At 39.1% G+C, this 13,831-nt stretch overlaps 2 protein-coding genes across 3 annotated transcripts in view; both read left to right on the top strand.

Annotated features, from left to right (window-relative positions):
* The window catches only part of coro7 (coronin 7), a 105,138-nt gene extending 96,599 nt beyond the window's left edge, over positions 1–8,539 (top strand). For both annotated transcript variants that reach the window (XM_034894386.1, XM_034894387.1), the window contains 19 exons: positions 447–501; positions 777–834; positions 942–1,087; positions 1,191–1,289; positions 1,370–1,474; positions 1,646–1,805; positions 1,920–2,095; positions 2,177–2,285; positions 3,497–3,583; positions 3,711–3,853; positions 4,076–4,180; positions 4,482–4,567; positions 4,803–4,944; positions 5,050–5,139; positions 5,329–5,445; positions 5,578–5,713; positions 6,346–6,437; positions 6,581–6,667; positions 7,919–8,539. In XM_034894386.1, coding sequence (XP_034750277.1) covers positions 447–501; positions 777–834; positions 942–1,087; positions 1,191–1,289; positions 1,370–1,474; positions 1,646–1,805; positions 1,920–2,095; positions 2,177–2,285; positions 3,497–3,583; positions 3,711–3,853; positions 4,076–4,180; positions 4,482–4,567; positions 4,803–4,944; positions 5,050–5,139; positions 5,329–5,445; positions 5,578–5,713; positions 6,346–6,437; positions 6,581–6,667; positions 7,919–7,927 — 2,002 coding nt within the window. In that variant the 3' untranslated portion in view covers positions 7,928–8,539. The remainder of the gene's footprint in view (positions 1–446; positions 502–776; positions 835–941; positions 1,088–1,190; positions 1,290–1,369; positions 1,475–1,645; positions 1,806–1,919; positions 2,096–2,176; positions 2,286–3,496; positions 3,584–3,710; positions 3,854–4,075; positions 4,181–4,481; positions 4,568–4,802; positions 4,945–5,049; positions 5,140–5,328; positions 5,446–5,577; positions 5,714–6,345; positions 6,438–6,580; positions 6,668–7,918) is intronic.
* A 2,286-nt stretch (positions 8,540–10,825) lies between these two features.
* Positions 10,826–13,831, top strand: part of pam16 (presequence translocase associated motor 16) — a 5,823-nt gene continuing 2,817 nt past the window's right edge. Inside the window, exons 1-4 of the mRNA XM_034894399.1 lie at positions 10,826–10,998; positions 11,506–11,590; positions 12,597–12,733; positions 13,277–13,342. Coding sequence (XP_034750290.1) covers positions 10,942–10,998; positions 11,506–11,590; positions 12,597–12,733; positions 13,277–13,342 — 345 coding nt within the window. The 5' untranslated portion in view covers positions 10,826–10,941. The remainder of the gene's footprint in view (positions 10,999–11,505; positions 11,591–12,596; positions 12,734–13,276; positions 13,343–13,831) is intronic.

The following is a 13,831-nucleotide window of genomic DNA, read 5'->3' as shown; positions in this document are numbered from 1 at the left end:
TTTCTTTGTCAGTGCGATAGTAATCTGAATGTATTTGGGTTTTGGACACTTTGTCAGACAAAATAACGAGAAAACGTCTCCTTTGGCTTTAGGAAACTGTTTTTTTTCCTACAATTTTCTGTCCTTTAGTTGACAAAAATGCATCAATGAATTGAGAAGATCCTTGGCATATTAAGAAATAATGAAAATAATGAATAGTTTCAGATATTATCCTAGGTTGCCTTAAGACTGTGCATTTGTTTAACTAACTGCAGATAAAGATCAGTGAAACAGCTTGTATGTTCTGAAGTTTTAGCACTTTTCCCCTAAAATTGAGCATACTGCTCCATCTAGTGGCACTTTTGTAAACTTTCACCCTACAGAACCTTTGACATTGAAATGTAACAGTGTGCCGTTTCTGAGCATAATTTCATGTCTCTTTTCCTCTCTGGTCTCTTTGCTTTTAGAATGGTGATCCCTCTGTTTGACGATGACACTGGTCTGCTCATACTGGCTGGCATGGTGAGATACAGATTAATGCCCCTCTATGATATGTTTTGTCAGGTAAAAACTTTAACGAATGGGTTAGATATAAAATATGTGTGCTTGTAAAGTTCTGTGTAGTATCAAAAATAAGGAATTCAGCAGCCTGTGTACTTTGCTGCAATACATATTTTACCTATGTGCAGATGATAATCTTGGGGGGGGCCGGTGTAGACACATTTGTTTTTCTGATTTACTACTAACCCATGCTTTACGGTATAGTGTATGATCCAATCATGTTCTCTCTCCCACAGGGCGACACTGTGGTAGATTGTTTTGAAGTGTCTGCCTCGGAGCCTTTCTTCTCACAAGGTAAAGCTAGGTTATTGGTGATCTGCCTGGTCCGATTATTACAGTTCAACCTTCTGGTTTCTGATCCCTCTATTTGTGTGTTTTTTCTTTAATTTTTATTTCTTTAGTAAGCCACTGTCTGACCGACACCTCAACACGAGGAGTTGCCATGGTACCGAAGGTGGCGTTGGATGTTATGTCCTGCGAAGTGATGCGTGTGCTTCAGCTGACGGACAGCTGCATTGTGCCAATCAGCTATCAAGTCCCTCGCAAGGTGTGCATATGAACAGAAATTACTGACATGCAAATACGTTTAGTAGATTTGAAACATATGCAAGTAATGTACATCTTTGCATTGGTGCTGCGTTGTTTTTCAGCATTCAGGCCAGGAGTTTCATGATGATATTTACCCAAACACAGTGGGCACAACTCCAGCCATGTCTGCTGAGGAGTGGTGGAAGGGAGGGAACAAGCAGGTAAAGGCTCTCAACAAGTTAATCCAGTGTTTACACTGTCTGCAGGGACCCCTCAAACAGTTAGCTTTGTTTGTCCTCAGGTGGAGAAAGTCAGCCTCCACCCAGACAAACAGCCCAAACAAAAGGCTCCACCAGCAAAACAGATGCCTGCAAAGAAGGAGCTGGCCAGTGGGCGGAGCAAGGAGGTAGAAATGTTTTAGTATTGTATGGTCTTGCATCATACCAATAAGGTTACACTGACCATCCATCCAAAAATATTGGTGTGAGTGGTTTCCTATTCTCCAAAATTGGGGGTAGTAAAAACAACTACTCATTTTTTTATTGTTACAAGTTAACAGCCCCCAACTGTTCAACAGGACCCGACACGTGCCTGCTCCACTTCCAGTAGTCCACTGAGCACTCCCAGCAGCAGCGCTGTCCCGTCCCGCTCTCCCTCCTCCACCTCTGGTCTCTCCTCAGGCTTCCTCCACAGCCCCAGTCCCAGCCAGAGCGCCAAGGCCATCCAGAGCATGATGGGTATAAAAATACACACACACACAAACACACACACACGCACCTTGTCGGCTGTGACTGTGTGTCCATACTTGGTCTTTCTGGTCAATCTAAAATTCCCGTCCACCTTTGATCCAGGGCCGACCTCCAAGTTCCGTCACATCCAGGGTGCAGTAATGCACCGGGACACACACATCACCAACCTGCGTGGCCTCAACCTGACCACACCAGGGGAATGTGACGGCTTCTGTGTCAACCGCCAACGCGTGGCAGTGCCCCTCGCCATATCCGGGGGTCAGATTGGCATCTTTGAGGTACCGCAGTACCTAGAGATTAAATTTAAAAACTGAGACTACTGTAGGTGTTTCAGTGACGGTTTTTATTTTCCTCCTCAGCGTTCCCAGCCTGGCAGGCTACCTGAAACAGCCCTGTCCACCATCCAAAACTCTGTCAATGTGGTTGACTTATCTTGGGACCCCTTTGACACACACCGGCTTGCCGTTGGTAAGTGAATACATGTACTGTGTAGGTATGAGCTTTCAAAGCTGTATGTTGAATCAGAATTCTGTAATAATCCTCTCAGGGAAATTATTTAGTTGCAGTTGCTCACAGTCAAATTCAAGGTGGAACAAGAGCAAGTAAAGAGTCACTAAGTGTATAAAGTAACATACCTACAGTATGAAATGCATAAAACCGTGAAGTAGAAGTAAGTGAGATTAGGTTAAAAGTAAGATTGGATTAAAAAGATTGTTTCAAATGGATTCTATTGTAGTGCAGTGTCAACATAAATACAGTACGGTGCATTTTTCAATTACTCACTTCTCAACATGGCTCTAAGTATATTTTTATTATCTGTATTTATATTTTTCAATTCCAAGTACTTACTTTTTCAATATTATTTATACTATGGTTAGACTGAATATCATCTGTACTATGGTTACTTACTTTTGCTCTTTTATTTAATTACATATTATTCTATTTAATTTCATGTCACTTATTAACTTACATTGCAATATTTGTTATACTATGGCCACCTAACTTTACTTAACATCACTCTTTTATATAATGCCACTTTACATTCATTCAGTACTTTTTTAACATTGTCTTTTGTTTGCCTGTTGTTTTTTGTTTGTTTGCTTGTTTGTTGGTTTATTGTTGTCTTTTTATGGGGGGGAGGGGGTACTGTAGAAAACTGCTGCTGTAACATGGGAATTTCCCCATTGTAGGATGAATAAAGTAGTATCTAATCTAACATAAAGAAGTACAGTGTGGATATAAATAGCAGCAGTGAATAAATAACACCTTGCGCATGTAAGTGATACATTATTGCACCAAGTAATTATTGTACTTAATTGTCCAAGAACATTGAGATGTGTGGAGATATGTAATACCAGTTCTGACACTGTGTGTAACACTCAGAGGGAAGAGTTGTATAGTTTGATGGCCACAGCCAAGAACAACCTCCTATGGTGCTCTCTGGTACATCATGGGTGTCTGAGTCTGTCACTGAAGGTGCTCCTCAGACTGACCAGTGTGTTGTGGAGTGGGTGGAAGGAGTTGTCCAGGACGGAGTGTATTTTGAGCAGCATCCTCCACTCTGACACGTTCTTTAAGGAATCCAGCTCCACACCAACAACATAACTCGCCTTAAATTGACCGTCTGTCCTGAAAAGTGTGTAAGTTTAATTTGACATTTGTCTCTCTCTCCGTGCTAGCTGGTGATGATGCAAAGATCCGGGTGTGGCAGGTACCAGAGGGGGGGCTGAAAGAGACACTGACTGAGCCTGAGGTCATCTTGCAAGGTAGGACCAGCCATACTTACTTAAATTACCTCAATTTAGTTTTCTCTATAAAAGATTGTTGATTGACAAGCCTGACGTACAACAGTAAAAGTGAAATTGATTGACAGCTGTTGTGACCCCCTCTTAGGCCATACAGAGAAGATTTACTCCATAAAGTTCCACCCTCTGGCCAGCGGACTCATGGTGTCTTCATCCTACGATCTCTCAGTCAGACTGTGGAACCTGGAGAGCGGAGAACAGGTCAAACTTCTCAGTGGACACCAGGACCAGGTGGGTGACTAAGACACTATATAAGCCAAATATCATAGCTATAGACTGTTTGCACAACAGTTTGAATATTTTTGAGGATGGTACGTTCAATTACACATGCTGAAGTAAATACATCCTGATCTGTAAATGTACTGTAAATACTGTAAGTACACCAGCTGTCCATTTTAGTCTCTGAGCTTTCTTCTTCTTTCTCTCTTGTTTCCTCTCGTGGGTTGCATTCAGGTCTTTGGCATGGCATGGAGCCCAGATGGCGAGCTCTTGGCCACAGTGTGTAAAGATGGGAAAGTTCGTATCTATGACCCCCGCAAGTCCACTGCACCAGTGCAGGTATGTACAGAACATTGGAGAATATGGGAGGATGCAATAAAGAAAAAGAAGGAAAAAAGAGATTTGTCTTTAGGTGCTACCTGTGAATAGCCTGAAAATAGTGAAATGTACATAACTTAAGTAACAGCTCAATCATTTCTAATATTCATACTTGCTAATTAAAAATATTTTTATGGCATTATTTTTTTGTAATTAATACTGCATACTTCCCTTCCTGAGTAAACAATGAGCTGTATATGTGATAATCTACAGATAGTTAGCATATATTCAATGCATTGTCATTCTTACATTTCTTTTTCAGGAGGGCCCAGGTCCTGAGGGCCAGAGGGGAGCTCGTGTGGTGTGGGTGTGTGAGGGCAAGTGCCTGTTGGTGTCAGGATTTGACAGGTATTGAACATGGCAAATGCCTTTTTTGTTAAAGCATAATAAAGTGGGCAAAAAATACAGACTTATAATGTGAGGCTCAGGCACTATGGGCAAACCATTATTTTATTTCTACTGAAACAGTTCAGATAAGAGTTAAATCTTGTGTGTAAAGGCATCATAATTCCGTGTTTTTAGAGCAACAGTGGGTCAGTCAAAAAAAGTTCACCACTGACTCTTTCTTGTTGTCCGCGTGCAGTCGCAGTGAGAGAGTACTCTACCTGTACTCTGCTGACTCCCTGTCCTCTGGAGCCGTAGCCAGCACCTCTATAGACATCTCCCCCTCTACACTCATCCCTTTCTACGACCCCGACACCAGTGTGGTCATCCTCACTGCAAAAGTAAGCAGATAACAAAGTATAGTTGCATACAGTAGAAGGTATGTTTGAAATTCAAAACTGAGAACAACATTTAGATGTAACCTGTCTGCTTAATTTGTTTTCCAGGGTGATACCAGAGTGCACATTTATGAGATGTTTCCTGAAGAGCCATACTTTATTGAGTGCAGCAGTTTTAACTCTCCTGAGCCACACAAGGTAGTGAGCTGAACTCCCTCTTATGTTAATTTATATTTTTCACATTACAGTTGATCTGCTAGTCACCATGCACCTGCATACTGGACATGGACAACCAGAGTGGTTACAATAACATTCTTAAAGCAGAACCATGTTCGTAACGCTGTATGTGTTGTTTTTTGCCTCTTACTAATTGTGTCCTGTTTGCAGGGCTTGGCCTTTCTGCCCAAGAACGAGTGCAATGTGCGTGATGTGGAGATAGCTGTCGGACTATTGCTCACCAAGACAACCATTGAGCCAGTGGCCTTCAGAGTGCCAAGAGTCAAGGTGTGCCAACACCACCACCTAGTGGACTTAGTACTGCAAACCTTATGGACTGGTGGTTATTTATAATAAATGGCTATTGCTTTAGCTGTATAAATTATATGTTACTCTATGCTTGTGGCTCTGTGTCTCCAGAAAGAGTTTTTCCAGGACGATGTGTACACAGACACCGCCGTCTGTTGGGAACCGGCACTGACTGCCTCTGCCTGGCTGTCAGGCTCCAACGGCCAACACAAAAAGATCAGCCTAAAGCCTAAAGACATGATACCAGGTGCTGACACAAACCATATGTATACGCATGGGATGTTGTCTAACACGGTGGTTTTGAAAATGGGGGTCAGGACCCCAAGGGGGTTGCAAGAAATGTTCTGTGGGTCGCCAAATAGTTGGTGAGAAAAAAAATGAAATAACATATTCTAGACTGGGTAATGGTTTTAAAATTACTGTGTGAGTTTAGTACCTAGAACACAGAAAAGGGTCAAAAGGTGGGTCGGGGGAGAAAACAAATCACAAACATATCAAACATCCACAGAGCCTGGAGCTTATTGGACAAGGCTAAGTGCTAGCTGCTAAAACTAAACTGTCTTTAAAGCAAAGCATTATTTGTTTACATGTTTAAATCAGAGCATTCACAATCACATATATATACACATCACTCAAAAGCAGCAGGGAAAGGCACATAGAAACGGCTGTGTACACTGGTTTGCAGCTCTCTCGCATTGTCGCATTGGGGTGGGGTCTCAAACACCAACTTCATTATATTGGGGGGTCACGACTTGAAAAGGTTAAGAACCACTGGTCTTACATAGCTCTCTATCAAGATGATGCTTACTATACATGTAGTATTGCAGTATTGTATATGTCCTGGTATATTTCTAAATTTTGATGCTGTGTGTTTTTCAGTGAGTGAGGCTCCTAAAGAGGCTCCAGTTAGAAAATACCTGCCCTCATCTGTTTACCTGGAGGAGAAGACTGATGAACAGAAGAAAGAGGAGGTGAGGATGAGCAGCATCTAGTATGTCAGTCACCTATTATGCATATTCTTCACATCAAAATCTCCACGTATGTGTAGTAGTGGCTAAATAAAAGTACCTGTGCTTTCTGATGGGAATACTGAATGTGCGTTTGTGCGGCCCAGCTGCTCAGTGCCATGGTGGCGAAGTTGGGGAACATGGACGACCCGCTACCACAAGAGTCCTTTGAAGGGGTGGACGAGGATGAGTGGGTGAGTGAATGAGATGCAAAAAGCTTTGCAACTCTAAAGTCTTGATTTTAATGACAGGAATTGTGTTCATCACTTAAGCTGCACTATACACTCTGCCAGAACCACAACAGAACCGGGTACATTATGAAAAATGTATATTGAACTGCTGTGGAAATTTGCAGGAAAAGCTACTAATGTGATTCTCATAATGTTTTTTTTTCTCAAGATTGTGTTCTTTGAGGATGCAGTGTTTTATGGTTATGTTTATGTTTTTATTTGACAAGGGATCTATCGCACGTCTAACTTGTTTCTAGCACCAGGTCATGACTTAAAATGTCTATAGACTAATTGAACCCGGGGTTTTTTAGGAAATTAAAAACCTTTATAACTGATAAATACGGACATTTATATCTGGGTGGCTAAAATGAATATTCCACAATTAGTACCAATGTTTTTAAACTTTGGCTTCTGGTTTGGGTTTATTGACATTATAATATATTAAGAAAAACACAACATATGAGACTTTGTCAGGCATAGAACGATTTTAGACTTATTTGCATTGTCCGTTGTTTTATGTTTACACATAAGTGAAATTACACATAATGTAATATCAGTAGATGACAAAATCACATAAAAATAAAAGTGCTCATATTGTGCTTTTTGTCCTTTTCCCTTTCCTTTATTGTGTTATATGTATTTTTTTGTGCATGTAATAGGTTTACAAAGTGAAAAAGCCCACCCCAAAGGGACTTTGCATCTCCAACAGAAAACACTGTTCATAAACTGCTCAAAACATCTTAATCTTATTCCAGCCCTTACCTCTGCTTTAGCCCTCTTTAGCTAAAACAGAGAGCTCAACACTGGGTGAATAGAGGAGCTGCAGCAATGTGCAGTAAAACAAAAAGTTTTTTTTTTTTATAAATGAAACCATGTAAACCCATTCTGATATAACCTCTAAATACAATTCTGAACCTGAAAATGAGCATAATGAGTACTTTAAATAATTTGCATATGTTAAGTGGAAAAGGTATTTCAGTGTTATGCATTACATCATTACTTGCACACCTCTTTTTCTAATTTTATTTTAATCATTAGCTTCAACAACACAGTTTTGTAAAATATAACACAATATCCTCATGTCATCACAATAGGGTTCATTTGAACGCCGATAGCTTTACATCAAATACAGAGACGGATGAGTTATTAAAGGAAAGCTAATTTATTACAAGTCTCAAATCCATTTTTGCTAACTAAGTCTTTTGTGTCATCCAGGATGACTAAAGGGGACGCCAGCTTGCCTTTGGTTCAATCATGGTGCCAACAGCAAAGAGGAGAGAACAGATCTACTGTCAAGTTACGTTGCCATTTGTGTATGTGATGGTGCCACCCACATGTCCTCTTAGCTTAATCAGCTCACATCTTAGAGTATTGTACAATGTGAAAATATAAACAATATGGGGGGGGGGGGGGGATTATCCTAATCCAACTGCATGAAATTTGATTTGAAAGTCATTTTCAGCAGCAATTCTTAAACATTTCAGAAATCCTTCTGGGATAAATCTGACATAGTAATTTCTTTGTTAGGTCAAAGTCATAACAAAATTATGTCATACTATTCTTGATACATATCAGTAAATTTCAGAAAAAAAAGTCCATTTAAATCATACATCAGGATACCTCAAACATTTCTGGGACATCACCATTCTAAATCAGTGCAAGGTTAATTAAACAGCAGGTAATCATAGCAATAATACTTCTGCTTTATGTTTACAGTATCAGTTATAACAGATCTAACACAACAGTTTTAATGGATGGGTATTTTAGCACAGCTTTGATTTTGTCTTTGGTATTTGACCATGGTTTACGCATAATAAAACGCTCTGAGGTGTCCTGTTCAGGTGTCCTTTAAAATATATATATTATAATAATAATGGCCTCCTCTTATGCCCTGTCTGTTATTTTCTGATCTCAAGATGCCAGGGTGTGTACCATTGCGTACAACATTTTTTTTCTGTGTGTGCACTTTTACCTCAGCTGTGGACCACTGCTTGCTTTTTCTACTGGCCAGTCATATGATCACGCTCAGCCACAATATGTATTTGATAGATGTAATGTTGTTCATTATATCATTGAAAAAGTGAACACTGGCAATCTGAAAAAAAAAACCTTGTCTTCCCGTTTGATCAGGTAAAACACACGCACATGATCACTGTAACATGTTCAAGCCTTCAGCAGCAAAAACCACACTGAGGATACAACAGGGTTACCAGTGTTCATGTTTAACCATGAACTGGAATTTCTTATGATAACAACATTAAAGTGCCCATATTATGAAAAAATTACTTTTTCTGGGATTTGGGGTATTATTTTGTGTCTCTGGTGCTTCCACATGCATACACACTTTTTGGGGGGGGGGGGGGGGGGGAACATCTCAATGTCTCAATGGCAAAACACTGCTCCAACACACACTAGTTCACCATTATCTACAAAAGAACTACTTCCATGTCCCTGTTCTGCTGGTGTTCCACAAGTGCGCCCTCGTTTAGAAGAAGTCTCCCAGCTATTACTGCCTTGTACTGACCAGAGTTGGAGAAACCATTATCTAGCTGATGTGAACATTACCTAGCTACTGCGCATTTGTGACTCCCAACAAACATAGTAAAGAATTGAGATGTCTCACTCTGTAGCTAAAACAGAGACCTAAACACACAGGGTGAAAAGGGGATCTGCAGCAATCTGCAGTGCAAAAAAAAAAATGTTTTTTGAATATGAAACCATGTAAACCCATTCTGGTACAACTGCAAAATACAATTATGAACCCGAAAATTAGCACAATATGGGCGCTTTAAATTCACTTTGTCTTTGTTAGCCAATGATAGAATAAAATGCCATTTTAACAATATTGCGTTACTGTATTTGTACAAGTTACATTTGATTAAATGTTTTGCTATCTGATAGTCTTATAAGTAGGGGTTGAAGCTCAATTAAATTGGGATGTTGTGCATGTAAAGCCATACAACCTCCCATTTGGAGTTTTTAGGGGGGGTCTTTGTGTACTCTTTTCTTTTCTTCCTTTTCTGTTTTGCTGGGCAATTTTTAATCGTGATCTTTGTAGGTTTTCAGACTGTTTGGAGATGTTCCTCAGATAATTTTCTTATCTAATGTCTATTAGTAGTAAGTAGTCAAGGTGTTAATAAGACAATAACAGTACAGTATTAATATCTTACACTGAAACCAAAACATGTTTTATGTAATTTACAAGCAGGGCTACAGCAATATTGTCAATAATCCAGGCTTGAACCCACCATTTGTTAACAACCTCTGATGGACCAAAAGGAACCAGTTATTTAGCTGTGCATGGTTGTGCACGTCATGTTGTACAGGTTTACTGCAGGTGTCATTGGTGTTGGTGTGATGTACACTGTATATGTTTGTGATTCTCAAATGCCATATCTAGTAATAGTTGTACTGGATTAAGTTGCCTTCTTCACAGTGAGTAAAGCATTGTTGTCTTTCGTATGTCGTACTTGAGGAATAGTTTACTTCTTTTTCAATATTGTCTTGCAATAAACCTTTTTGAACCCATTACTCCTTGTCCTTTTGTGATTAAGTTGGCATGGCAATCATAATGAACAAATCAGACTGTATAAAGGAATAGATACGTGGGAATGGCTGAAGGGATTTCTGAGCTCTTTCGTGTAGACTGTGTGGGCACAATAAATAACAATTAATAAGTGCATACAATAAATACAAAAGGGACACATTTATATTTGGCCTAAATTAATCTAATTTAAATCTTTATAGTAAATACAAAATACAATAAAATTAAATATGTTTATAAATATAGGCTCATTAAAACAGCCACTAAAGAAAAACGTTAAGTGATAAATACATTTATTTTTGTATATTAACATAAAATGTAATAAAATATAAGAAACAGTTAAAAATAAGACATACATTTTTGAAAAGGACATGACTTTTGGTGATATTTTCAAAATAAAGTTAAGCTATTAGATTAACACACATGTACACTAAGAGTCAGAATAGAAGCTGCACCTCACAGTCTTCATTTGGGAAAATACAGATATTTATGGTTCCTATTCCAGCACCCAATTTATTACTGAATAGTTTCTCTTATATATTTTTTTTCTGCAGTGTGGAAAAAAGCTGCAGTTTGACCTCCCTGCCACAAGATGTCAGTATTAGTAATGTCGCTGTTTACCTGGTTTGTCTTGAATCCTGTAATGACGATGCTTCCTTGAACTTTGACCCTTATCTAACCTTCGTTGGGGTACATGTGTGAAAATAGAAGCCGCACACTGTCCGAGAGAGACCTGTACAATATAAAAATGGTAGGACTTTCAAATTGTATTGGACATTAGTAAGTCAACTGATGCTACGTAGCATTAGCACGACCATGAGACGTTGTGTAGCAGCTGTGTCTTTGGCGCAGTTTTCTTCTCCAACACAGTTAGAGTTAACGTTACATAAGCTAGCTGCCTCATCGTCACTTGAACACTGTTAATTTGATTTAGGCAGAAACTAAAGTACCAAAATGTAAGTTTGTGCATGTCTAAGCAGGACAGGGGCGCTGTCACAGTGTTCCCAGGTGTAATGAAGGTGCTTAATTACATCAGCAACTGCAGACACTTCTCGCCTCAACATGACATCAGCTTAATTGTCTTTGGTCTGATGTCGGACTGTGTAAAGTCACTTGTCAAAATGAAAAAAGGCCTACTGACTGACTTGCATTCTCTCTGTTGGTTCCCACAATTGTCAATGTGATATTACACGTTTGCTAGTTGTTTTTTTGTGATTAATCTTTGCATACATGAAGTTACGTTTCATTTCCTCTGCAGGCTAGATACCTCGCTCAGATCATTGTGATGGGAGCACAGGTGGTGGGGCGTGCATTTGCTCGTGCTTTACAGCAAGAATTTGCAGGTATGATCTAATTTAATGCTCTTATAATTATTCATTTTAAACGAGGAATGAACAATGATTGCTGACACATATTGATGATTCATCAGTCAGCCAAATGACAGTGTTTTTGTTAACTGGGTATCAATGCCAAAAATGTGCACATGACGTTTTGAGTCTTGTGTGGAGATGACGAGTAATTAGAAGAATTAAAAAATCCCGATTCACGAAAACTCGTGGTTATTTCTGACATCTTATATGCTGTCCCATATTAATGCTCATCATGGTATGGTAATTTAATGTTTGCTAAAACACATGTTGCATAATCAAACTGATGTTTAAAGTCATGAACTGTGTTCCAGCATAATGTGTTACTTCCGACCAAACTCTCAATATGACATTTGATAAATTAGCCCTAGTTGATGCTTGATAGGTCCCATATATTAAACAGTAAGATTACCATTTTTTTTTTTATTCTATTCTAAAGTAGGTTCAGGTGCTATATAAATACTGTAAAAGTATCAAATGCTCAATCCACAGAGAAATGCACACAGCCTGTATTCAGAAACTTAGTAAGGACTTACCTATGGTTGTGATGTCACAGCTATATATATATATATATATATATATATATATATATATATATATATATATATATATATATAAAAGTACAAAGTGCCCCTACAGTGAGTCATTACTCGGCTGCAATGATGCTGCAGAGACACCAGTAGCGCAGATTGGGAAGACCTGGAAACGCTCCGATCAGAGAAGCCTGGATTTTTTGGGGGGGATGGGGGCTTAAAGCAAGAGCCACTAAAACATTTCAGACAGAGGGTAAACATAGATAGATATGACAGTATGAGAAAGATGTGTTTTTGAACATCAAGTATGTAAACGTTTTCTAGAGCAAGTATGAACTTAAAAATGAGCATATGTGACCTTTTTTATGTAAATTTTGTTTTGCCATTCATTTAGGTTGTCTAAGAAAATGAAGTTGTTAGTAGCTGTGTTTTTTTTTTTTCTCTCACAGCCAGTCAAGCAGCAGCGAAGGCCCGGAGCAGTGCAGGTCAGCACTCTGCTGCAGCCTCTAGCATTACAGGGATGAGCCTGCAAGAGGCTCAGCAAATCCTCAATGTCTCCACACTCAGCCCTGAGGAGATTCAGAAGGTACAAACACACTTCTTGTCTCTTTAGAGGTTTTTAAAAGACAACGTGTTGGTACTGAGCTGCAGAGCCATTTTTATAATGTAGTGTTTGCCAGGTCATTACAAATATCTTCTCGTCCTGTCAAAATCTGTTTCACTGCAGTGAGCATGTGACCTGTCTGCACGAGTGGAGACATTGGTTTTAATTATTACCTAAACTCATTACTGTAGGGGGAAACCAATTAGGATACAAGGATACCCAGCCTCTTGATGATTGCTTTAAAATAACTCTCCCACTTCAAAGTTTACCTTTTTGAAATTAAACACTCACTTCCTCCGGCCTTAAAAGGTGGAGTGATGGTGAAATACTGTTACAGTTAACCATATCTCTACAAAATGATGGCTATCACAGATTATGTGTAACAGAGCTGAAAAATACCTAATAATGTACAGGTCTGTCAGGAACACGGTTTTTATTGGCCATCAACATCTTTACACCCTGCTGAAACAATGATCAAAAAATGTGTCAATGAGTGTCCTAGCTGTTGGTCTGAATCTCTTCCAGAACTACGAGCACCTTTTTAAAGTCAACGACAAGACAGTTGGCGGTTCATTTTACCTACAATCAAAAGTAAGTATTCTGTATCTTAGGATACTACAATGATTTTCAGATGTGTGGTAGAGTGAACAGTTAAGGGAATTTATGCCAACCAAATTAGGTTATACACTGACTATGCAGAAGTACCTCATACAACCCAACTTCAAAAAATCTTGAACACATACAATATTGTGTAGTATGGTTTGCACCTGTTTGTCTCAGTCAACGAGGCTTTTTGTCCTGGCAGTGTACAAAGCACTCAGCTTTGTCTCCAGTTACCCTGTTTATTTTGCAGCCCATTCCAACAAGTTTACCTCTAAGCTTGCAGTGCAGCTGACTAAACCATGATAAGTTAAATGTTAGCACAATCTCATTGACAGTTTTGTAATTGTAACTTTTTTTAAGATTGAATGACTCTAATGCTGTTGTGTCTTTTAAGAATCAATTTATATACAGTGGGTACGGAAAGTATTCAGACCCCTTTAAATTTTTCACTCTTTGTTTCATTGCAGCCTTTTTCCA

The sequence above is a fragment of the Etheostoma cragini genome, chromosome 15 (genome assembly GCF_013103735.1).
Source record: "Etheostoma cragini isolate CJK2018 chromosome 15, CSU_Ecrag_1.0, whole genome shotgun sequence".
NCBI lineage: Eukaryota > Metazoa > Chordata > Actinopteri > Perciformes > Percidae > Etheostoma > Etheostoma cragini.
The sequence above is the reverse complement of the archived record's forward strand: the minus strand, read 5'-3'. Positions and strand labels throughout refer to the sequence as shown.